Here is a 23842-nt window from a genome sequence, read left to right on the forward strand (position 1 = left end):
AGAGATTTTTTTAAATTTGGAATTAAAAATCACATTTACACCCTCAATTCCCATTTACCAAACACCCCCTTTTTGTATAAGGTAACTTCAAATATAAATTTAGGTTCAAGGGATAAACCCATCATTTTTTTTATTCCCTTATTAGATTCATCTTGTTTGAACCTATTTTTCTTTAATAAGGTAAAGTTCTAAGAGCATCTTTAAGGGTGAACATTTTAATAGTTCACAATGAGTGAACAAATAAGGTGGTGGCTTAATGGCAAACTCTTTAATTGTTCATGTTGAGTGGTCATGGGTTCACTTGCATGAATTAATTCGCTGTGGGCCCCACCAATATTTTGGACTGATATTCATGCAAAACGACGTCGTTTTGCTGTTACATGTTGCAAAACGACGTCGTTTTGCTGTTAAAGGTCAGAAAAAAATAGAAATCAGCGTCTGGGAGCGCGCCACTTGGCCCAGCCGCTGCTTGACACGTGTGTACTGTTTTAAATATATCCGTTGTAATTTTACAACGGATATATTTTACAAAATACAAATAAAAAAAAAAATAAAATTACCAACGACTCTATTTTTTTCCCCCTCTATAAATAGACACCCATATTGATATACTTTTTTCAACTTTGAAAATTCATTTTTTTCTACTATATTTTTCTCTTCAAAAATCCCCTTTATAATTACCAATATTATTATTATTTATACCAATATTAATATTATTATTGTTATTATTATTTTTAATTAGTAATCACGATTAAAATATTAGTTTTTTAAAAAGCTGATAAAAAAATGCGATAATTTCTTAATTAGTAATCACGATTAAAATATTAAATACGTCAATTAATTACATTGACATCGGGTTAATAAATTATAATTATGAAACAAAAAAGATTATATTTACAAAAATAAAATAAGGTGGGGTAGGGAGTATTGATGATGAACCATTGTTTAGTGTTCATTGTTAAAGTGAATATTGTAAATGGTTTGTTGGGTTGATGTGGATGAGAGAGAAATGGTGATAGTGACCCATGAACCATTTTTTTGTGTTCACCAATAATAATGCTCTAAGATTCAAAGGACACGTAACGATATGCAAAAGAAATTTACAATTTAACCTATTTTTCTTAGATTCAAAGGACACGTAGCGATATTCAAAAGACATTTACGATTTTATTTACCCTAAATGAATGAAGTGTCCAAAGACCGTGAAGGGAGATCCAACATGACCTAAAACTCGTAAAAAGTTTAAACGACAAAACTTCGAGGGTTTTCCATTTCATAATTCATATAGAGAGAGGGAGGACACAACATTGAAGGACACAACATTGAAGAACACAACTCAACACTCTTCACACTCTCTCTATAAACCAAATCCTCTGTTTCTCCTCCCAAATTTCTGAATCTTTCTCTCTCTAATCAGAAATCATGCACGCACCAGTTGTCGTTCTCAGTAAGCATTCTCTTTCTCTCTCTTCCGATTGATTTCTTCGTTTTTCACTTTACAATGTTCGTTAAACCTAATTTCTTGACCAGATTTTTATTAGTTTTTGTGATTTTTTTTATGTTTAAATTAGTTCCTTGTTGCAGTGAATGTTGCTGAAAATGTGATATTTGAGTTTGTTTTGAATTAGGGTTTTGTTTAGGGTTTTTGTAATTTTGTAAAAGAAGCGGTTTTGTTGGATTGTTACAAGATCTGATCTCGTTTGTTTAATCATTCAGTTGATTGAATATGATTGTTACTGTGAATGTTGTTATTTTGCAGTATAGTATTTTATTTTGGTTGATTTCATGGTTCGTGGGAAGGGAGGCGGTTTATATGCTTTTACAATAAGGCTATGCTACTTATTTATTCATAATTGATTATAAGAGTTTAATTGGTGTGATTTTGCTTGAGTTAGTTGATGAAAGATGGGAGGTTTTGGTATTTTTTTAGTTTTAAAATTGGTTTCGAGATCTTGTATGTGGTTTATAATTTATGGTGTAATGTGAATTTGGGTTTTGTTTTTTGTTATGCGGGTTTTGTTGGGAATTGAATTTGGCAATGGATTTCTCTAATTCCACTGTCATGATATGGTGTGTATTGAAATTGCTTTGGATTTCACTGATAATTGCTCTTCCAAGGTCAAATGTAGTTGATAAGATTGTTTTGGACTGATAATATTGCATGGAAGTACTTAAGCCTGTGCATTTAGACGTTTGCTTGCTATATTAGCTATTAGGGATGGTGTTGTTAGTTTTGACGATGCTAGAGCTAAAGCTGTAGTAAGTAGTAAAACAGGCCATATCCCTCTGAAAAAGGAAGATAAACAAGTCAGATAATACCTAAAACCACTACCCAATGGATATATTAAAAAACATTGGATAAAGAGACTTGATTGTTAGGTTTGAGCATTATTGAATCTTGGTTATGTTTTAGTTTTCTTTATTTTCCTTCTGTTGATTTATTTTCATTTGCCCTTAAATTGCAGAGGATTCCACAAAACGTGAAAGTGGTACCAAGGTCCATCATGCTAATATTCGAGCAGCAAAGGTAACAATCAGACTCTTTTTTATGGTTATTGCTTTGTTTCCTTGATCCTTCACCACAAGGATTTCCGTTTTGTCTTGCTATGTTAGTACTTGTCCCTAGCTTTTTAAATATCCTCTGTTGTTTGAATTTTTATCACACTTCATTAATCCTATGATTATGTGTGTCAAAGTGAAATACATGCCAAATGCCCTGTTAACTTATGCGAGCTTTGAACTCATAATAAGAAACCCTATGTGATATATGTGGCCAATTTGGGCAATCTCTGTAGTAATCAATAGTGTAGCTCCTCTTAGTCTTGTGTCAGGTATAAAATAATTTCTTTCGAATGTTCAAACTTTGTGTTATCAAGTTTCCATAGGATCACTTTTTTGCTTCTTAAGGTTCTTGATGGTTTTGTTTGAAGGGTTTCAGTCATTATTATCTGATGTTCTGACTGTAAAAGTATGTTTCCTGACTTTTCAAAACATGTGATATGTTTATTGTGACAGGCTGTTGCTGAAGTGATTCGAACGACATTGGGTCCACGCTCAATGTTAAAAATGCTCCTTGATGCTGCTGGAGGTGATATATCTTTTCTGCTTTAGTACGGGTAGAAAAGTTGATGTTTTTTTTATCATTTAGATTGCCGTCATAGTTATTTGTTTCAAAATGTTGTTTCTGTATATTACCATTGCTAGCTTTGTATCTTTAAGATGAAAGCATAATTTTGACAGGGATTGAAGGTTGTGAAATGTTATTTACTTCAAATATTAAGAATTTGTTTCAGTAAACATCTTTTTATTCATTAACCAAAAGAAACATATTTTTTTATTCTTGGGGAGGAGGGAATTAAGGGAAGGGTGAGTATTGCTTGGTGTAAGGCTCTGCATTCTTCATATAATTAGGTCATATTCATTTATTGTATCTTTATAGAGAGATCAGCAATTAGGTCATCTGTCCTATATTATGTTGGAAGAAAGGTTGGAAAGAAGTTGAATCATTTGTTTGGTATGATTTTGTTGTTGCGCCTTCGTGTTGGTGGTAAAGGGTTTCAGACCAAAGATAACACCTTTTTTTTTTCCTTCTGCAAAGTTCAGATGGCGATGACCTGTGTAGTTTATTGACTCATTTTGGCCTTTGCATTTAATTTGCTCTTCATGCTATGTTGGTGATTGCAGGCATAGTCGTGACAAACGATGGGAATGCTATTTTACGTGAATTAGATCTTGCTCACCCAGCTGCCAAGGCATGTACTCTGTCTTTCATCTCTTCACCCCATTAAATAAAAGTAGAAACTGTTACGTACATTCCAAAGGACACACATGATTCTCATTGTGTGCTGGTTGAGTCTAGGGATAGCCATATGATGAATATCATTAGTCCACCATTTGTTTCCTTTGTCAATTTGGTTTATTCTAAAATCTGGCATCTTGTGAAATTTATGAATTTTCTCATGACGCTTTATTAGTTCCTCTCCACTAATATGTGTTTTCCATTGTAATAATAGTCAATGATCGAACTTAGCCGAACACAAGATGAAGAGGTAGGAGACGGAACAACTTCTGTTATTGTTCTTGGTAAGTAAAGATTACTCCTCACTTCATCGCTTAATTTGGGTTTGGGGTACTATAGGCAAACCAATGAAAGCAGTGGTTCTTATTTTCTGCTTGTGGGTCCAAGAATTATAAGCAGCGATTGAAGAATATTTATTATTACTTTAATTGTACTTGTTATATAGCAAGTAGAGGCTTGAAAGATCTGAGCTTGCATACTACCCTGTGCTTTCCTATAAACTTTGAATTGTCTCTACCTGATTCGCTCGAATTGATCCATGTTTTTTTGATGATTTGGAAACAATTTGGATGCACTTTTGCCTCCGCCCCTCCCCTGGTATTCCATGCATTCCCTATAATTATTGAAAATTCAATTCTTGGTTGAAATTTGTGTTACAGCTGGAGAGATGCTTCATGTAGCTGAAGATTTTATTGATAAGAATTTTCATCCTACTGTTATTTGCCGAGGTATTAATTTGCTGGTACTCTCATATATGCATTTTCTGATACACGATTATGTTGTGGAGCATTAAAATTAACTCTGAATTTGATGTTTCTTAGCCTACACCAAAGCTCTGGAAGATGCAATTGCAGTTATTGACAAGGTCGCAATGACCATTGATGTGAAGGATCGTATGTTCCTGTAACTCGTGATTTTGTCTCATTTTACATATCATCTATATGTGCTTTTACCTTTTCAATTGGTTATGGTGCTTTTATGCTATCTAAAAGCTTGGATTGATGCAGGTGCTACTATGTTGGGATTGGTCAAAAGCTGTATTGGCACAAAGTTCACCAGTCAGTTTGGTGATCTGATTGCGGTGAGTTATCTTCCTTTTGTATTATGTTCGTTTCTTTTGTTTCCTGGATTGAGGCAAAAACAGCTGGTTGTCTTAGCTGTTGCACATGACATTACAACTTTCCTTGTAACTCATGTCTCAACTATCGTTAGGGGGCCTGTGCCTGTGCCTGTGCCTGTGCCTGTGCCTGTGCATGGACATGAGACACCTAGCTTCTTGTACTTGTGTGTAGAGGTTTTAATGGGGCCAATTTTGCATTTCAATCATACTACCTTCATTCCTGAAAGTTTATTTGCTTCCGGTTTAGCCGTTCCTAAAAGTTGCTTACACTTTACTTTATTCCAATTTTGGAAAACATCTTTCCACTGATTCTTTTATATTTTTTTCTAACATTTTCTTGCTGTCACCCACCATTTAATGTTCTCTCTACTACTTTGTACACCATTTTCTAACTCTCACTAACCACATCAGCACTCTCTCACCGATCACATTTATTTGTGTGCACATAATAACCATGAAGAACTTTTGGGATCAGAGGTAGTATTATATTGTCTCTGAGTGCTAATAGTCTGCTGTGAGATACACTGATAGATGGTCAATTATGCCTTTTTTAAGGAGAGAGGGGGGGGGGGTGTTTGTAGCTTTTATAGCTGTTATTGGCAATTGTGCTCATTATCTGATCTATGTATTCGTTCTGTTTTTCTTTGTTACTGTAAGATATCTTCTTTTTGTCATCCTTGAATTGAATATTAGTACACTGTATTTTCTAGTAACTTCATTGTATACCTGTTTGTTTTGGAGGAGTTAGCCTCCAACATTGGATGATATCCTTTGTTTTGGGATGGTGCGAGGACAATCCTTGTTTAGGAAAGTTTGTGTGTATGCAGAGAAGCTGTTTATCCAGTTGCATTAGTTTTTTCTAATTATGGGATGGTTGAGGACCCGGAGTATTTTATACTTCCTATTTAATGATAATACCTGGCTACTTTTAATGATAATTGGGGTGCTTAGATGAGAGGGTTGAGACGCATTATATCTCCTTGAACTCCACTCTTACTGGACATTTGATTTCAGATATGCTGGCTTACTCTGTGAGAACCCCTACTGAAATGTAACTTATGTAAGTTAAGGACTAAACTTAAATTTGTATGATCTAACCTATTTGCAAACAAAGAGGAAGTATAAGCTACTCTCTCAAAGCTTCCCCCTTTTACCTTGCTATCTGAAAGTTGTCTCTTCTTCTTAGCAATCCGAGCCTTCGTCTGGAAATTGTTTCCTCTTTCTATTAATCCAAGACTTTGTTTGGTAATTGTCTCCTCTTCGTCCGAGTAATCTAAGACTTTGTCTTCTTGCTATCCCTTAATCCCTATAGTTGGTCATATTTTAGGACTTAATTGTTTAAAATAATAGATACTTCCCGTAAACATACTTTCTTGCTTTTCGTAAGTATTCCAGCTAGGGTCTTGAATCTTTATCTTTAGTATTAGAAGCCCAAGGGTTCATAAACTTTTGACTTAATTAGAGAATTTGGCCTTGTTTGTTAAAGAGCTTTTTAAAGAGGTTTTAGCTTATGTTGTCCAATTAGATGATTGACCAATTAGAAAAGCTGATTTGGGTGTTTGGTAAATAGCTTATCAAAAGAGCTTTTTGGGCTCAAAATGCTCTTTTAGAAAAAGCTCATTGTAAGAGCTTTTTAAAATTATCTTATTGAACAATTAGCTTTTTATCTATTAAATACGCTAAAACAGCTAACAATTAATAGCTATTTACTAAACACTTTTACACAATCATCTAATTATAACCAAATCAGATAGTCAAACCAGCTAGCTAGTCACCCAACAGGGCCTTTACCTAGTTTTTGCAACAATAACCTTATAATTTTTTTTTTTTTTTTTTTTTTTTTGGAAGAACAATAACTTTATGAATTGGAGATGTAGATCATGTAGCATGGCTATGAACTTTTATTTTTATCTTATTATTTTCTTTTTAAAATATTGTTCATAAAGTTGGCAAAATCGGTATTATAGGAGGGATTCTAACTAAATTTTGGAGTGTTAATAGTGTAAATAAAAGTTCAAATGTTGCAATATTTGTGGAACGTAGAGAGTAGTTTGTAGTAATTTACAAGAATGTTTGGAGATTGGTTGAACCGGTGAAGAAGTTAACACTATACAGCTATTATTAGCTGGTGGTAAACAATTTTGTAAGTATAAAAGTAGTTTTTGTTTATTTTGTCTGGATTTTTTATTAAAAGAAATTTCACTTTTTTTTTTTTGATGAGTTTGGGTCTACCATATCCATATGAATTCATACTCTCATAGAGATCTCATCCAATCACCCTTTAACTTAAACAATCATAACAAGTTTTTTCTTTATTGATGTTATGGCTTGGCGTGAACTTGTCATTATTTAATTTTTTCATATGTTTTTGTTTCTATCCTTGAAGGAATAAGGACAAACCTCTTGATACTTTAGGCTTTTAATAATTTTAACTGTTCCTTACATGTGTTGTAGGATTTAGCAATTGAGGCCACAACAATAGTTGGTGTGGACCTTGGCCAAGGTCTGCGAGAGGTGGACATTAAGAAGTATATTAAAGTTGAGAAAGTGCCTGGAGGTCAATTGGAAGATTCCCAGGTGCTTAAAGGGGTGATGTTCAATAAGGATGTGGTTGCTCCTGGAAAAATGAGGCGGAAGATCCTCAACCCACGTGTCATTCTTCTTGATAGTCCTCTTGAATACAAGAAAGGTGAAAATCAAACAAATGCTGAGATAATGAAAGATGAAGACTGGGAAGTCTTGCTAAAAATGGAAGAAGAGTACATTCAGAATTTGTGTGGACAGATACTATTGCATAAACCAGATGTAGTGATCACTGAAAAAGGGCTAAGTGACTTGGCATGCCATTACTTAAGCAAGGCTGGTGTTACCGCAATTAGGAGAGTGAGAAAGACGGATAATAATAGAATTGCTAAGGCATGTGGGGCTGTCATTGTTAACAGGCCAGATGAATTGCAGGAGTCGGATGTAGGTACTGGTGCTGGGCTTTTTGAGGTCAAGAAAATTGGTGATGAGTTCTTTACATTTATTGTCGACTGCAAAGATCCAAAAGCTTGTACTGTGCTATTGAGAGGTGCTAGCAAAGATCTGCTAAACGAAGTGGAAAGAAATCTCCAGGTAACGCAATAGACTATTCTTTTAAAGGCTTAAGTTTGCATTAAGGTATAATAATAACTGAAACATTCCCTTAGTACAGGATGCAATGTGTGTGGCAAGAAATATCATAAAAAACCCAAAACTTGTTCCTGGAGGTGGTGGTACAGAGTTGACTGTATCAGCAGCCCTGAAGCAAAAGAGTGCATCCATCGAAGGCATAGAAAAGGTGACCCTCTCTTCCTGACTCTACTCCTCCCTCTTTTACTTGAACAATAAACATAAAAGTCTAAAATTGTATTCTACAGCCTCACTACTTCCTCTGTTCTTTTTTACTTGACCTGTTTCTTTTATCACGCTTGTCAATGCACAAGTTTAACCATCAATAATTTTAATACTCTATAAGTAAAAATTATAAAAGTTATATATTGTGATAGTACTTATTTAGATGATTCTAACAAGATCCTACATGAATATGTTTTTCTTTACGTATAATTCACAAAAGACGGTCAAAGGTGGGTCGGTGAATAGTGTAAAAGTCAAAGCGGGTCAAGTAAAAAAGAACGGAGGAAGTATGTGTTAAAGAAATTTATGACATTAACCTGGTGGCATAGTTTTGCTATAATTGTAATCTTTCTTTCTCTTTTTTTATTGCAACAGTGGCCATATGAAGCAGCTGCTTTAGCCTTTGAGGCTATACCCCGAACACTGGCCCAGAATTGTGGTGTAAATGTTATAAGGACTATGACTGCTTTGCGCGGAAAGGTCAGGATTCAATAATTTTTAAAAAATTGTCTGGATTGTAAGAGATATTAATGAATGTTGATTGATTTGATCTTTAATTGGGCAGCATGCAAATGGTGAAAATGCTTGGATTGGCATAGATGGAAACACTGGCGAAATTGCAGATATGAAAGAAAAGAAGGTATGTTTGTGTACGTTGTGGTGTAACATTTTGTGTATTTTATTATCTGTGTTTACTATCTTGTTATTTATTTTATGATTGAGCTATTTTGTTGTGGTATTGATTGTGTTAATTATTGTTGTGCCATTGATTTTATTTTAAAAATCATGTCAATGGTTCTTTTTACCATTTATCAGTTTCAGGAAAATGTGTTTTTTTTTTTTTTTTTTTTGAAGCCACGGGAAAATATGATTGTCAACTCTGAAGTTGGGTTTAGTTATTATTTCTGTTAAAAAAAAAAATCAGAACTGAATATCTTGGTCTTTTTTTTTCACCTAGTAAGAAGCTTGCTTTAGAACCAGACATTATTCAACTTACGGCTGAATAGGAAATTTTTTTACAGTTATTTATTCATGCTATTTCAAATGTATTTATTTTGTCAGATATGGGATTCATACTCAGTAAAGGCTCAGACTTTCAAGACCGCCATAGAAGCAGCCTGCATGCTTCTAAGGATAGATGATATTGTTAGTGGCATCAAGAAGCAGCAGGCTCCTGGAGCACAAGCTCCGTCTAAACCAACTGTTGAGCAGGCTGATGATGCAGACAATGAACAAATGATTCCAGAGTGATAGTTTTAGGATGAAGTGCTACTTTAATATCACTTTTGCCCCTGGGATCATGTCACCTGAGTATGGACTTTCTAACCAGAGTGATAATATTTCATATGATGCTCGGTGGAAGGTTCTTCGAACCTAGTGGGTGTAAACTGATCCCTCTTTGTATGTCTTTTGGTTTTTCATTTATTTTTGTTTTGAGTTTTTTTTTTTTTTTTTTTTTTTTTTTTTGTGCAACTTAGCCATGGATAGGTAGCCCATCTTCTTTTAACTACTGTATTATTTGTAGCGGAATTGTTTTCAGAATCAGTCTCTGCAAATCTTTTCATTAAATTTGCAAGAGCTTTCTCATACGGATGCCCAATATTGCTTATATGCAGCTTATGAGGCAAAGGTTTTGAATTAGTCAGATGTTTTTAAGAGATGATTTCTGTTTGTAGTCCATAAGACCATAACTTATGTCCTCACTTCTTATTTATCCGGGTTGGAAATTTTATTTACCGTAGTACAGTTTCTTTAATCCAGGCGTCTCCATTGTTGCAAACTTGCAATTAATTTGCAACTTTACTAAAAGGAATACGTTTCGATTAGAACAATTAACTAAGGAAATGTATTGAAACTTGAAAGGTATCTATCATTGCATGATATCCCCACCTCTTTGAATTCCATTCAAAAAGGCATCAAGCAACAAATCTCAACCGTATCTTATTTTTTATGGAAATAATATTGATCCATATCATGTAAATTTGAGTAACTGTTTTTGTACTTCTTTACACTTTAGATAACAGCCAAGTGATTCCATTTTGTTCTATACGACTATACGTCAATTTATGGCTGTTCTTATTGCAAATTTGCAATGCGATGTTTGCGGAGTCTTCAACAAATACATAATGAGAAAATGATGCATATTATTAATTTTACGGTATACTTTAAAATTTAGCTAAATCTTGACTCTTGAGTGGTTTTCCTGTACACTAACCCCTTATACTTTATGATTTGGCATTAACCGTTAGAGGTTTTATACATAGAACCGTTAATGCCGGTAGAGGTTCTTTTCAAAAATTAAAAAACGGAATTAGATTTTAAACCGAAACATATAAATTAGTTTATTTTTTTAATACTATTTGTTGAAATCACTCCTAATCTTAGATGAGTACATTGATGTTGAGAGAAATATAAATACCATGAGTACATACATATTAAAAACATGATACTCGTTTTAGAAATAAATAAATGTTCTTCTTAGCTAGACAATTTCTATTTTATACGCGTATTAATTGTCACATTAAAATTTCGATACATTATTGTCTGCGACTTTAGGTGTTCAAATAGGCTATATAAAACTATAAAAGGGGCTATTCAAAAAAAAAAAAAAAAACTATAAAAGGGTAGTATTGGTTAGATTTGAATATGTATACAATTAGGAATGGATTTATTCATTACCTTAAAAGGACATCCCGATATTTCAATGTATAATTTTTAGGTAATCTTTATTTGGGTCATTTAAAGTGTTTTGAATGAGTTTGATACGCCAATTCTAGCTATAGTTTGCGGAATTGTCAAATGTGTTTATAGAATTATAGTTAGCTAATCAGTGTGTACAATTTCAAAGTTATTGTTTCACCAAATTCTAAAAATGTTGGCTTATATTACCTTCATTAACTCAACCCTACCACGAACATTTATGACGGCATATAATGAATTAATGATCATTTATGGTTCCAAACGACATTATATGACCCCGAGGTGTTTCAATTTTTTTTTTATTTTTTTTACTTTTTTTCGCCCGGAAATAAAAATTGCCGAAATGTTTACCATGGTCCCTAATAGATGGGAGACCGATTGAGTTGTTGGAACCATCCTATTTGCCTTTACATGGCCAATTTACTGGCTTACAACTTGCACCGATTTAATTAACTTAAGCCTACTACGAACATTTATGACAACTTATAATGATCATATATGGTGTCAAACGAAATTATATGACCCCGAGATGTATCCCGTAAAATCTCAAAACTTTTCGACACCGTGCCTCGAAACATCCCAAATTTCTCAAAAAGCGTGGATTTCATTTTGGAGTTTTTTTTTACTTTTTTTCAACTGGAAATAAAAATTGCAGAAATGTTTACCATGGTGCCTAATATCCTCCGAGAGTCCAATTGGGTGGGTGTTGCCTTTAAACACCCAATGTACCAGTTTACAATGGTCATTAACTCAAGCCTACAACGAACATTTATAAAAACAAATAATGATCACAAATGGTTCCAAACGGCATTATATGGCCCCGAGATATATCTCCTAGATTTTCAAAAAATTTCAACACCGGGCCTCGAAACTTCCGAAATTTCTCAAAAAATGTGGATATTAGTCTTCAATTTTGGAATTTTTTGACTTTTTTTTCCTCGAAAATAAAAATTGATGAAATGTATACCAAGGTCCCTAATACCCTCTGGGAGTCCAATTGGTTGGGTGGAACCATCCAATTTGTCTTTAAATGGCCAATTTACCAATTTATAACTTACACCGATTTCATTAATTCAAGCAAACCACAAATATTTATGACAACATATAATATGATCATATATGGTTCCAAACGACATTATATGACTCTGAAATGTATTCCCTAAAATCTCAAGCCTTTTCGACACCTGTCCTCGAAACCTCCAAAATTTCTCAAAAAGCGTAGATATTAGCCTTTAATTTTGGAATTTTTTGACTTTTTTTCGCCCGGAAAAAAAAATTTGCCAAAATGTTTACCAGGGTCCCTAATACCCTCTGGGAGTCCAATTAGTTGGGTGGAACCATCCAATTTGTCTTAAACGACCAATTTACCAATTTACAACTTTTACTGATTTCATTAATTCAAGTCTACCACGAACATTTATGACAACATATAAAGATCATATAAGGTTCCAAACGACATTATTTGACCCCGAGATGTATCTCTTAAATCTCAAGCCTTTTCGACACCAGGACCCAAAACATCCAAAAATTTCTTAAAAAGCGTGGATAGCTTTCAATTTTAGAATTTTTTGACTTTTTTCGCCCGGAAATAAAAATTGATGAAATGTTTACCATAGTCCCTACTACCCGCTGTGAGACCAATTGGGTGGGTGGAACTATCCAATTTGCCTTTAAACGACCTATATTTACCGGTTTACAACTTGCGCCGATTTCATTAACTCAAGCCTACCATTAACATTTATGAAACCATATAATGATCATTTATGGTTCAAAACAGCATTATATGACCCCGAGATGTATCCTCTAAAATTTCATTTCTTTTCGACACCGGGCCCCGAAATTTTCGAAATTTCTAAAAAAGCATGGATATTAGCCTTCAATTTTGGAATTTTTTGACTTTTTTTTCGCGTGGAAATAAACATTGCCGAAATGTTTTCCATAGTCCCTAATACCCCCGGGAGTCCAATTGGGTGGGTGAAACCATCCAATTTGCCTTTAAACGATCAATTTACCGGTTTACAACTTGCACTGATTTCATTAATTCAAGCCTACCACGAACATTTATGACAACAAATAAAGATCATATATGGTTCCAAACTAAATTATATAACCCCAAGATGTATTCCTTACTATTTCAATACTTTTACACACCAGGCCCCGAAAACTCCAAATTTCTCAAAAAGCGTGGATATTCGCCTTCAATTTTTGAATTTTTTGACTTTTTTTCGCCGAATGTTTATCTTGAACCATAATACCCTCAAGGAGTCTAATTTGGTAGGTGGAACCATCCAATTTGCCTTAAAAACGACCAATTTATTGATTTACAACTTGCACCGATTTCATTAATTCAAGCCTACCACGAACATTTCTGACAACATATAATGATCATATATGGTTCCAAACGGCATTATATGACCCCGAGATGTATCCCCAAAATCTTAAGGCTTTTCGAAACCGGCCCCAAATCCTCCAAATTTTCTCAAAAAGCGTGAATATTAGCCTTCAATTTAGGAAATTTTTTTACTTATTTTCGCCCGGAAATAAAATGGATAAAATATTTACCATGGTCCCTAATACCCACTTGGATTCCCATTGGGTGGGTGGCACCATCCAATTTACCTTAAAACGACAAATTTACCGATTTACAACTTGCACCGATTTCATTAAATCAAGCCTACCACGAACATTTATGTCAAAATATAATCATATATGGTTCCAAACGGCATTATGTGACTCAAAGATGAATTCCCTAGAATTTCAAGACTTTTCGACACTAAGTCCCGAAACCTTAAAAATTTCGCAAAATACTTGGATATTAGTCTTCAATTTCTGGAAATTTTTGACTTTTTTTGCTCAGAAATAAAAATTGCCAAAATATTTACCATGGTCCATAGTACCCTCCGAGAGTCCACTTGGCTGGGTGAAACCATCCAATTTGTCTTTAAACGACCAATTTACCGGTGTACAACTTGCACCGATTTCATTAACTAAAGCCTACCTCGAACATTTATGACAACATATAATGATCATATATGGTTCCAAACGGCATTATATGACCCCGAGATGTATCCCTTAAAATTTCAAGGATTTTTGATATCACGCCTCGAAACCTTTAAAATTTCTCAAAAAGCGTGGATATTAGCCTTAAATTTTGGAAATTTTTTTTACTTTTTTTCGCCAGTAAGTAAAAATTACCGAAATGTTTACCATGATCCCTAACACGATCCGGGAGTCCAATTGGGTGGGTGGAACCATCCAATTTGCCTTTAAACAACCAATTTACTGGTTTACAACTTGCACCGATTTCATTAATTCAAGCCTACCACGAACATTTATGACAGCAAATAATGATCATATATGGTTCCAAACGACATTATATGACCATGAGATTTATCCTATAGAATTTCTAGACTTTTCGACACTGGGCCCCGAAACCTCAAAATTTATCAAAAACCGTGGATATTAGCATTCAATTTTGGAATTTTTTTACTTTTTTTTTTGCTCGTAAATAATAATCGCGGAAATGTTCACCATGGTTCCTAATACCCTCCGGTAGTCCAATTAGGTGGGTGGAATAACAATCCAATTTGCATTTAAACAACCAATTTACCGGTTTACAACTTGCACTTATTTCATTAACTCAAGCCTACCACGAACATTGATGACAACATATAATGGTCATTTATGGTTTCAAACGTCATTATATGATCTCGAGATATATCTAATAAAATCTCATTTCTTTTTGACACCTGGCTCCGAAACCTTCGAAATTTCTCAAAAAGCGTGGATACCATGATCCCTAATAACCTACGGGGGTCCAATTGGGTGGGTGAAACCATCCTATTTTCCTTTAAACGACCAATTTATCGGTTTACAACTTGCATCGATTTCATTAACTCAAGCCTACAACGAACATTTATGACAGCAAATAATGATCACATATGGTTCCAAACGACATTATATGACCCCGAGATGTATTACCTCGAATTTCGAGATTTTTAGACACCGGGCCCCGAAGACTCCAAAATTTCTTAAAAAGTGTGTATATTAGCCTTTAATTTTTGAATTTTTTGACTTTTTTTCGCCCGTAAATAATAATTGCCAAAATGTTTACCATGGTCCCTAATACCCTCCGGGAGTCCAATTGTGTGGGTTTGTGAACCATCCAATTTGCCTTTAAACGGTCAATTTACCGATTTACAACTTGCATCGATTTCATTAACTCAAGCCTACCACTAACATCTATGACAACATATAATGATCATATATGATTCCAAACGGCATTGTATGAACCCCAGATGTATTCCCTAATTTCTTAAGACTTTGCGACATCGGGCCCCAAAACCTCCAAAAATTTTTAAAAAGCATGGACATTAGCCTTCAATTTTGGAATTTTTTTACTTTTTTTGGCCAGAAAATAAAAATAGCCAATATGTTTACCATGGTCCCCAAAATTCTTCGGGCATCCAATTGGGTGGGTGAAACCATCCAATTTGCCTTTAAATGACTAATTTACCGGTTTACAACTTGCACCGATTTCATTAATTCAAGCCTACCATGAACATTTATGACAACAAATTATGATCATATATGGTTCAAACGCCATTATATGACCACAAGATGTATCGCATAGAATTTCAAGACTTTTCGACACCGGGCCCTAAAACCTCCAAAATTTCTCAAAAAGCGTGGATATTAGCCTTTAATTTTGGAATTTTTTGACTTTTTTTCACCCGAAAATAAAAATTGCCGAAATGTATACCGTGGTCTCTAATACCCTCCGGGAATCCAATTGGGTTTGTGGAACCATTCAATTTGCTTTTAAACGGCCAATTTACCGATTTACAACCTGCAATGATTTACCGATTTACAACGGTCAATTTAATTAACTTGCATCGAACCCGACTTGAACCGAATTCGACCCAAACTTGTTACTAACCTGACCTGAATTCAACCCGACCCGTTCCTAACCCGACACGAATTTAACCCAAATGTTACAAACTCAACCCGAAATGAACCCGATTTGTTATTGACCTGACGCAAATTCAACCTTACTTGTTATTGATCTGACCCGAATTTTACCATACCTATGACTCACCCAACCCAAAAATTCAACCCGATCTGTTACTAACCCGACTCGAAATTAACACGACTTGTTATGGACCCGACCTAAATTCAACCCGATCTATTACTAACCCGACTTAAAATTAACATGACTTGTTATTGACCCGACCTAAATTCAACCCAAATTGTTCCTGGCCCGATTTCAAATCACCTTAAATGCAATTTAGACCACCTTATTATTGTTGATCAAAGCATTTTGTCTAGGGAGACCAAGTCGGTCCAGGCCAGCAAAAGAAAGGAGCATCATCCTCAAATTTAAGAGTTAAATTTAGTATATATTTGTTGTATGGTCAAAGGAGATAATTATCTTCCTAAATTATAGACTATAGTTCCCTAGTATATTGCCATATATATTATAGTCAAAGAAAATAATTAGCTTGATAAAAATGATAATTATTTATTTATAGTTAGTTGAATCCGAATATGACCTGATTTGGAAATGACCCGGCTTGATTGTAACCTGCAAATTATTGACTTGAACATAACCCGAATTGAATCCGAGAATGACCCGACTTGGAAATGACCCAACTTGAAAATGAATCAACCTGATTATAACCCGCAAATTATTGACTTGAACCGAACTCGACTTGAACCCGAGAATGACCCGACTTGAAAATGATCCGACCTGATTATTATCCGCAAATTATTGACTTGAAACAAACCCGACTCAAACCCGAAAATGACTCGACCTGATTCTAACCTGCAAATTATTGACTTGAATCGAAGTCGACTCGAACCCGAGAATTACCCTAACCCGTGAAAACCCGAATCAAACCCAACCTATTGTTCACCCGACCCGAATGTAATCCGACCTGTTATTAACCTGACCTAAACCCGACCCAAACCCGGTAAGAAGTATGACCTGACTCAAGCATGACCCAACCCAAACCCGACCCGTATAGGTTATGGAATTAATCTGAGTTGACCCGACCCACTCTTACCCGACCCAAACCTCACCCGTTTAACCGAATTGAGAGCTCTAATGTTATCAAATACTCCATAATATCTTTGTCAAAAAAAAAAAACTCCATAATATCTAACTAGAACTGGCTCAATATTTAAAATTTTAACTTTCGATATAGTTTATACAATGCATAATTAAAGATAAATACTTCTGTTTATGATCAATCAACAAGTACACAAGAAAACGAAAAAAAAAAACAGAGAGATGTATCCACGTTCCACGAGCCACGACATATAGAAAAAGGCAATATTAAACGTTTAGTAATTTTTATACGTTGTAATGTTGTATATATACTTTAATTAACGAAGAAAGATATAGATAATCTTTCCAATTTAAATAAACATTTAGTTTATCTTGCACCATTTTTTAACACACTCGTACAAATTTATTTTGTTTAATTCTTAAAGCATTTTCTTCTGTAATGATCTGTATATATCGATTTGCTCTTGATAATGTTTGGAGGGATCTTGGAACGTAAGAATCTTGTATATCTGATCTTATTGTTAGTGGAATAATCAATAATGTTAAGGCAATACACATGTGCCAATACTTGTCATGTATCTATAAATATATATACTCACTCTTTTCTTGTTCGTCTCATATGAAATACATACTCCGCTTAAGGAGACCAAAAAACATATACTCACGTGATAGATGTCTTTTTAGATTCATCTCAATGTACTATTTTAAAATATTACCTTTATGTTTGAGATATTTAGGATAATGTTGATCAAAACATACGCTAGTAAATTCTCCGTCCGTTGTTAAGTTAATTATATTATTACTTATATATGAAGTGTTATGATTTATTTTGCAATTTACATACTACTCAAACTAGTTATTTCATCATACACATTTTATTTTGAAGTATTAAATATCTTTCTTTATTTAATACTCCTTATTACTTTAGAAAAGTATGATAAAATCACACGTAAATAAGTGTAATTAATAAATATATTTTATTAATACATTCCTCTTTTAGCATCTTATATATAGCCCTAAAGACTATATACGGGGTATAACATTTTTCTTTAATTAATTTATGCCATATTTGTTTTGCAAGGTCCACTACTGGCCGAGGTATCAACTACTAGCTAGTATGGGGATTGGGGAATACTAGATTTTAATTTTACACAATCAACACTAATTAATTCGGGTGTAATTTTATAGCTTTAATTTTTTGTATTTGTTAATTAGTGTTGCATGTACGTATACGTATCTTTAACTTAGAATTTTAATTTAATTTTTGTTAGCTTTTATTTTGTGAAGGATATCTCTAACTTAGCTTGAAGCTAGTGGCCTACGGTTTTTTTTTTTTTTTTGAAAGAAAGGCCAATGGCCTACCTAAAGCAACTCAGCAACTATTCGCAGAACAATAATCATCATTTGTAGCAAGATAGTAATAATAATAGTTTCTCCATTTTAACATTCAATTGTATGTATGTATTCATTATATTTCAAATATCTATTGTCGCGTGTTTGAACTATATAACTAAAACTCTTTGAAATCTCAATTAATTTAAAATTCAATGCATGGATATGTCACAACAGTTTATTATTTGTGTGCATATATATAGATTTCAATTTTCAACCGTATACTATAAACAAATAAAATAATGAAATGTTGCATAATTATTTCATGAAAATAGTAGTTTTAAAGTGACTATAGTCGTAGTAACGTGTACTATGTATTATTTCAAACAGGAGAGACGACTAAATAAGGAGAATCACTCAATTGAATACAACGTAGTATAAAAGATACGTGTAAAAGAGAAGTTATTACTACATACTTTGAATTGATATAAGTATACACTTATCGTTAAAAGATTGGTTTAATTAAGTAACTAGATTCTTAGATGATGCAATTATTAGTAAGACATATTGCTACTTTACATTACAGTCCAAAAAATGACCCTAATTTTTGGAGACATATTTGATGTTTTCAATTGAAAAATAGACATATTATACGTACTCCCCCTTTCAAAAAACAAAAAAAAATGTATAAAATAAAAACATCATTTAGTCAACATAAATGAAATTAAAGTTGGTTTAATGATAACCATCTCATGTGAAGCTGAAGGTTGCGTCCCAATCTATCTTACTATGAGTACTATAGAGTGTCTTTTTCCTTCCATAATTTCCAAAGTTTCTCCATAAATGCTTTTAATTTATATTTTTTCACGTCTAATATGCAAATTAAATAGAAGACCCTGTTCACTTCACTTTAAAATAATAATATTCAGTAAAAATAATTTCACTTCAGTAAAAACAAATCCTATTAAGCAGAAATAATTCCAGTTCAATAAAAATCAGTAACTTTAAAAAAGAAATAATATAAAGGAAAATCAATAAAAATAATTTCAGTTCAACAAAAATAAGTCAAAGTGAACGGGACCTTATACGGAGTATTTCTTACAGTTGCGGATTATTTTAGGTAGAGAAAAAGAGTTGATCAGACGGTTAATCAAGTATATCAAGTTCAAATTCAGATAAATTTAGAAAAGTGCAATTAAATTAGATTTTATTTAAGTTTTTACATAAATAAAACACGAGTGAATAAAACGCTCCTTATTAAAACCGACATAATTAATTTAAACTCGGGTAAATTTATACATTGACTTACACCTCGAAAGGAAAGTGACAGCCAAAATGGTGAGGGCAGTTCGTTTCTTGAAACAAACACAAAACAATAAGGCACATGAACTCATGTTCGTGAGATATCATCCACAAATAAGACATAGGCTGCCAGCTTAGTTCCTACAAACTATAATATTAATGCAATTATTACATTCTTTATTTTTAAATTTTATGGTACGGCCAAAACTTCAGGTCTTCTATTTAGATCAGATTAATTAACATAATCTACATGCTGGAAAAAGTATACGAGTATATAATTTAATCAAACTAGATAATGTCATTTTACGTCAAAAAAATAAAGTATCTAATGCCATTTGCATTCAAGTTAGGTTACAACTAAATCACCTGTAACGTGTGAGGCTAAGATCGAGTGAGCAATTTTTTATTTTTTATTTTAATTCAACTATATTATACTCGTATTTAGGTTGTGTTTTGTTCACCTTATGTTTACTCATTTAATAAGAGTCGGCCGGCCAGATGCTCAAGTTCAATTTATAACTGATATAATTTCTAATAAAATAAGAGTTAATAAAATTAGATAAGATAAGCTGATAAGTTAATGAATTCCGGCAATAACTAGGATCACCGGCTAATAAGTTCAATAATAATTATTTTTTTAGGGCGGTAAGTTTAGTCTACTTTATGTTATTCAGGTAATTATAAAAAAATAATTAGAATATTCAATTTTCCAAAATGAAACACATGAAGATGAAGGTGATGATGAACACATGGATAACGATTTGCAAGGGGCTCTCCTGTCTCCACGGCATGCACCCCTTCCCTTTTTCCAAAAGCCTAAACCTTTTTTCACATTATTCAAACACTCCACATACCTCACGAGTAAGATCAAACATTTTGAAATTTATAAATTATACTTACATTGTTTTTAGTGATTATTTCATTAAAAAAAACACATTTACTATCTCCGTTAAATATTAGTTGCAACTTTGGGTATTACTCCGTATTTGTGAGATAAAAAATATTCTAAACTTGCAACTAATATTTAACGGAGATAGTATGATTTTGTAAGACCTATTTCAATTTGTACTTTTCGAATATCAAATTTTTACTCCATAATTTTATGGATAAGTTTATCTTTGGACCAAATTAAATTATTTCTTCATTTTTTTTCCTAGATGTGGCATTTTACTGTACAAGTTTACCAACGTATAATCTTATTCAAATTAACCAAAAATTGTTTGAAATTATTTTTCTAAACTAAGACTTGTTCTCTTCAGCTTAATTTCAGTTCAGTTGTTAATTTTTTTCTCTCATAAACAATTAATTCGGTTTATTTCAATTCATCAAAATAGATCCTAAGTGAAAGGTGAACATGAACTGGAAAATTAACAATTAACCACCCTAGTTACTACTATGGAGCATGTATATTGCAAAATAATTTTTCCTCACTATTCTGCTTTGATAGTATACATGACTACGTTGCTAAACTTTGCTACAAATAGCAGGACCAAACCTTGTTACAAGACTTCCAACCAAAGCTTTTACTTTATTACATACCTTTTGTAAATATTCTACTTTATTTATTTATTTTCTTTAATTTTTAAAGTCCATTAATTAATTTTCAATTTCTCTTAATCTTTAAAATTAAATTTACAATTTTCCATCTTGTCATATTATTGTAATCAATAATAATGCAGCTTACATTATATTACAACAAGATAGAGTATAAAACATATTCATGGGTTTTAACCATCAGCTTAAGCTTTTGGTTAAGTTGGTCATCTAACATGGTATCAGAGCCAACATGACACAGAGTTCACGAGTTCGATCTCATCCACCCTCCACCTTTGAGTAGAATATTAAGTGCATCCACACTTTAAGCCGAACGGGTTTTTCGCATGAGAGGATACGATAGAGTATAAAACATATTCTTAGGTCTTAACCATTAAGTTAACCTTTTGATTGAGTTGCTTTTTAACATAATGCGAGCACTCAATTTGTTTTTAGTCATTGAAAATTTAAGCTCTAATTAATAATATTAGCTAATTTCTACTCCGTACAATTTATGTTTAATAAATAACTTTAGACCATCTTTATCTCAAATACGTATATTCTTAGCTTTGCCCTACGTGAAATTGCTTTCTTTGTACGCATATTAAGTTTTTTTTTTCATATATATATCCATGGTTTTAAATTTCTAGTTTTAAATATATTTTTGACTTGCCCCATCTTGGATATGAAACGATCAATTTACTAAAAGAATAAATTAGTATCAAAGTATTAAACTTATTCATTCAAAAGTCCAAATATCATACAAAAAAATTAATATATGTACATATCTATAATATACTTCATTCGTTGAAAAAAAAAAAAATCATAATTAAGCTAATAAGGTAGAAGAACAACAATAAAGTATAGACGCCCACCGACCAATATGTAGCATCAATGCATGATAATGAGGATATGTTTTATTAGGAAGAAAATTAATTTTGTGGAATTATTGTAATGTTTTAAGAGAAAAAAAAAAAGATGAAATCAGTAATTATTGTTCAAAAGATCCTATTCTACTACTTACTACGGAGTAATATTACATTGATATTAAATTCAATGTTAAAACAATATTCATTATAAAGGATTTAGATTATGATTGAACAATTCAAAAACAATATTCATTCATTTCAGTTCTATTCAGTTCAGTTCAGCTCAATTTAGTAGATATGAACAGACCCTTAAATTCCTTAATGGAAATAATAATGCAATTAAGGGATTGAGAAAATTAATTTAGTAGATATGAACAGACCCTTAAATTCCTTAATGGAAATAATAATGTAATTAAGGGACAGGGAAATAATAAAGTATAGACGCCCACCGACCAATATGTAGCATCAATGCATGATAATGAGGATATGTTTTATTAGGAAGAAAATTAGTTTTGTGGAATTATTGTAATGTTTTAAGAGGAAAAAAAAGAAGATAAAATCAGTAATTATTGTTCAAAAGATCCTATTCTACTACTTACTACGGAGTAATATTACATTGATATTAAATTCAATGTCAAAACAATATTCATTATAAAGGATTTAGATTGTGATTGAACAATTCAAAAACAATATTCATTTCAGCTCTATTTAGTCAGTTCAGCTCAATTCAGAAAATGTGAACATACCCTTAAATTCCTTAATGGAAATAATAATGTAATTAAGGGACAGAAAGTACGTATTAATTTAACCCTTTATCCTAATTTGGTGATGAGTTAATAGGATAACATTTTCATGTCCCATCTAATAAACATCCTCCAATTATTTATTAAAAAAAAAAGCATGGTATTAAGGCTCCCCATAATCACAAGTGATTTCCAACAAATTCACAAGCATCATGTTCTTCTAAACCTTGAATTACATGTTCTCTCAAATTTTAGGGATTTGTTAAACATCGCCCGCGTTTTTCTACATAAAGCCCACATTTTTTAAAAATGTTGACATTATTGCCCTTGTTTTAATTTTTACCGAAAATAAAATTTTTCACTCATAAAAAATGTGGAGCAGGACTGGATCGCCGAGTGAAACCGAAGAGCCCTCAACGTCGGGTAGATGCACCGGAGAGACGCCGTTGACGCCGGAAAAGGAGGTACGATGCCATCTAAAACCACGAATTGGCGGCTGGCGTCCTGCCGGGACGCCGTGACCGTAGTGGTGGCGCCTAGCCAGGACGCCGCCACCGTAACTCTGGCGCCTGGCCAGGACGCCGCCACCGTGGCCGTGGCGTCTGGCCAAGAAGCCGCCGCCACGGTGGTGGCGTCCTGGCCAGGCGCCACCGCCACGGTGGCGGCGTCCTGGCTAGACGCCACCGCCACGGTGGCGGCGTCCTGGCTAGGCGCCACCACTATTTTTTTTTTTTTTTTTTTTTAATTTAATTTAAAATTTGTTTATTTTTTTTTTTTTGTGTTACAATTTTTTTCTTTTTTTTTTGTTTTTTTTTTTTGTTTTGTTTTTAATTGTTTTAATTTGTTTTTGTTTTTAATTTATTTATTTTTTATTTTTTTTTTTACAATTTTTTTCGTTTTATGTTTTTTTTTTGTTTTTTTTTTTTGGTTTATTTTTATTTATTTAATCTAAAGTTTTGTTTATGTTTTTTATTTTTGTGTTTTGTTTTTTTTTTT

General features: G+C 33.0%; 1 protein-coding gene across 1 annotated transcript; it reads left to right on the top strand.

The window, feature by feature from the left end:
- The first annotated feature begins 1239 nt into the window (after positions 1–1239).
- On the top strand, positions 1240–9975 carry LOC110701342 (T-complex protein 1 subunit gamma-like). Its single transcript, XM_021878990.1, has 13 exons — positions 1240–1447; positions 2466–2527; positions 3016–3088; positions 3685–3752; positions 4014–4083; positions 4459–4527; positions 4621–4692; positions 4807–4880; positions 7374–8036; positions 8116–8241; positions 8673–8777; positions 8863–8937; positions 9360–9975. Exons 1-13 carry the CDS (start codon positions 1423–1425, stop codon positions 9546–9548), a joined length of 1671 nt encoding a protein of 556 aa, XP_021734682.1. The 5' UTR covers positions 1240–1422; the 3' UTR covers positions 9549–9975.
- The last annotated feature ends 13867 nt before the right edge of the window (positions 9976–23842 follow it).

The sequence above is a fragment of the Chenopodium quinoa genome, unplaced genomic scaffold, assembly GCF_001683475.1.
Source record: "Chenopodium quinoa cultivar QQ74 unplaced genomic scaffold, ASM168347v1, whole genome shotgun sequence".
Lineage (NCBI taxonomy): Eukaryota > Viridiplantae > Streptophyta > Magnoliopsida > Caryophyllales > Amaranthaceae > Chenopodium > Chenopodium quinoa.

Coding starts and splice junctions, on each gene's coding strand:
- LOC110701342 (XM_021878990.1), top strand. CDS start 1,423: ATGCACGCACCAGTTGTCGTTCTCA. Junction 2,528..3,015: donor CTAATATTCGAGCAGCAAAG/GTAACAATCAGA, acceptor TTATTGTGACAG/GCTGTTGCTGAAGTGATTCG. Junction 8,778..8,862: donor TGACTGCTTTGCGCGGAAAG/GTCAGGATTCAA, acceptor TTAATTGGGCAG/CATGCAAATGGTGAAAATGC.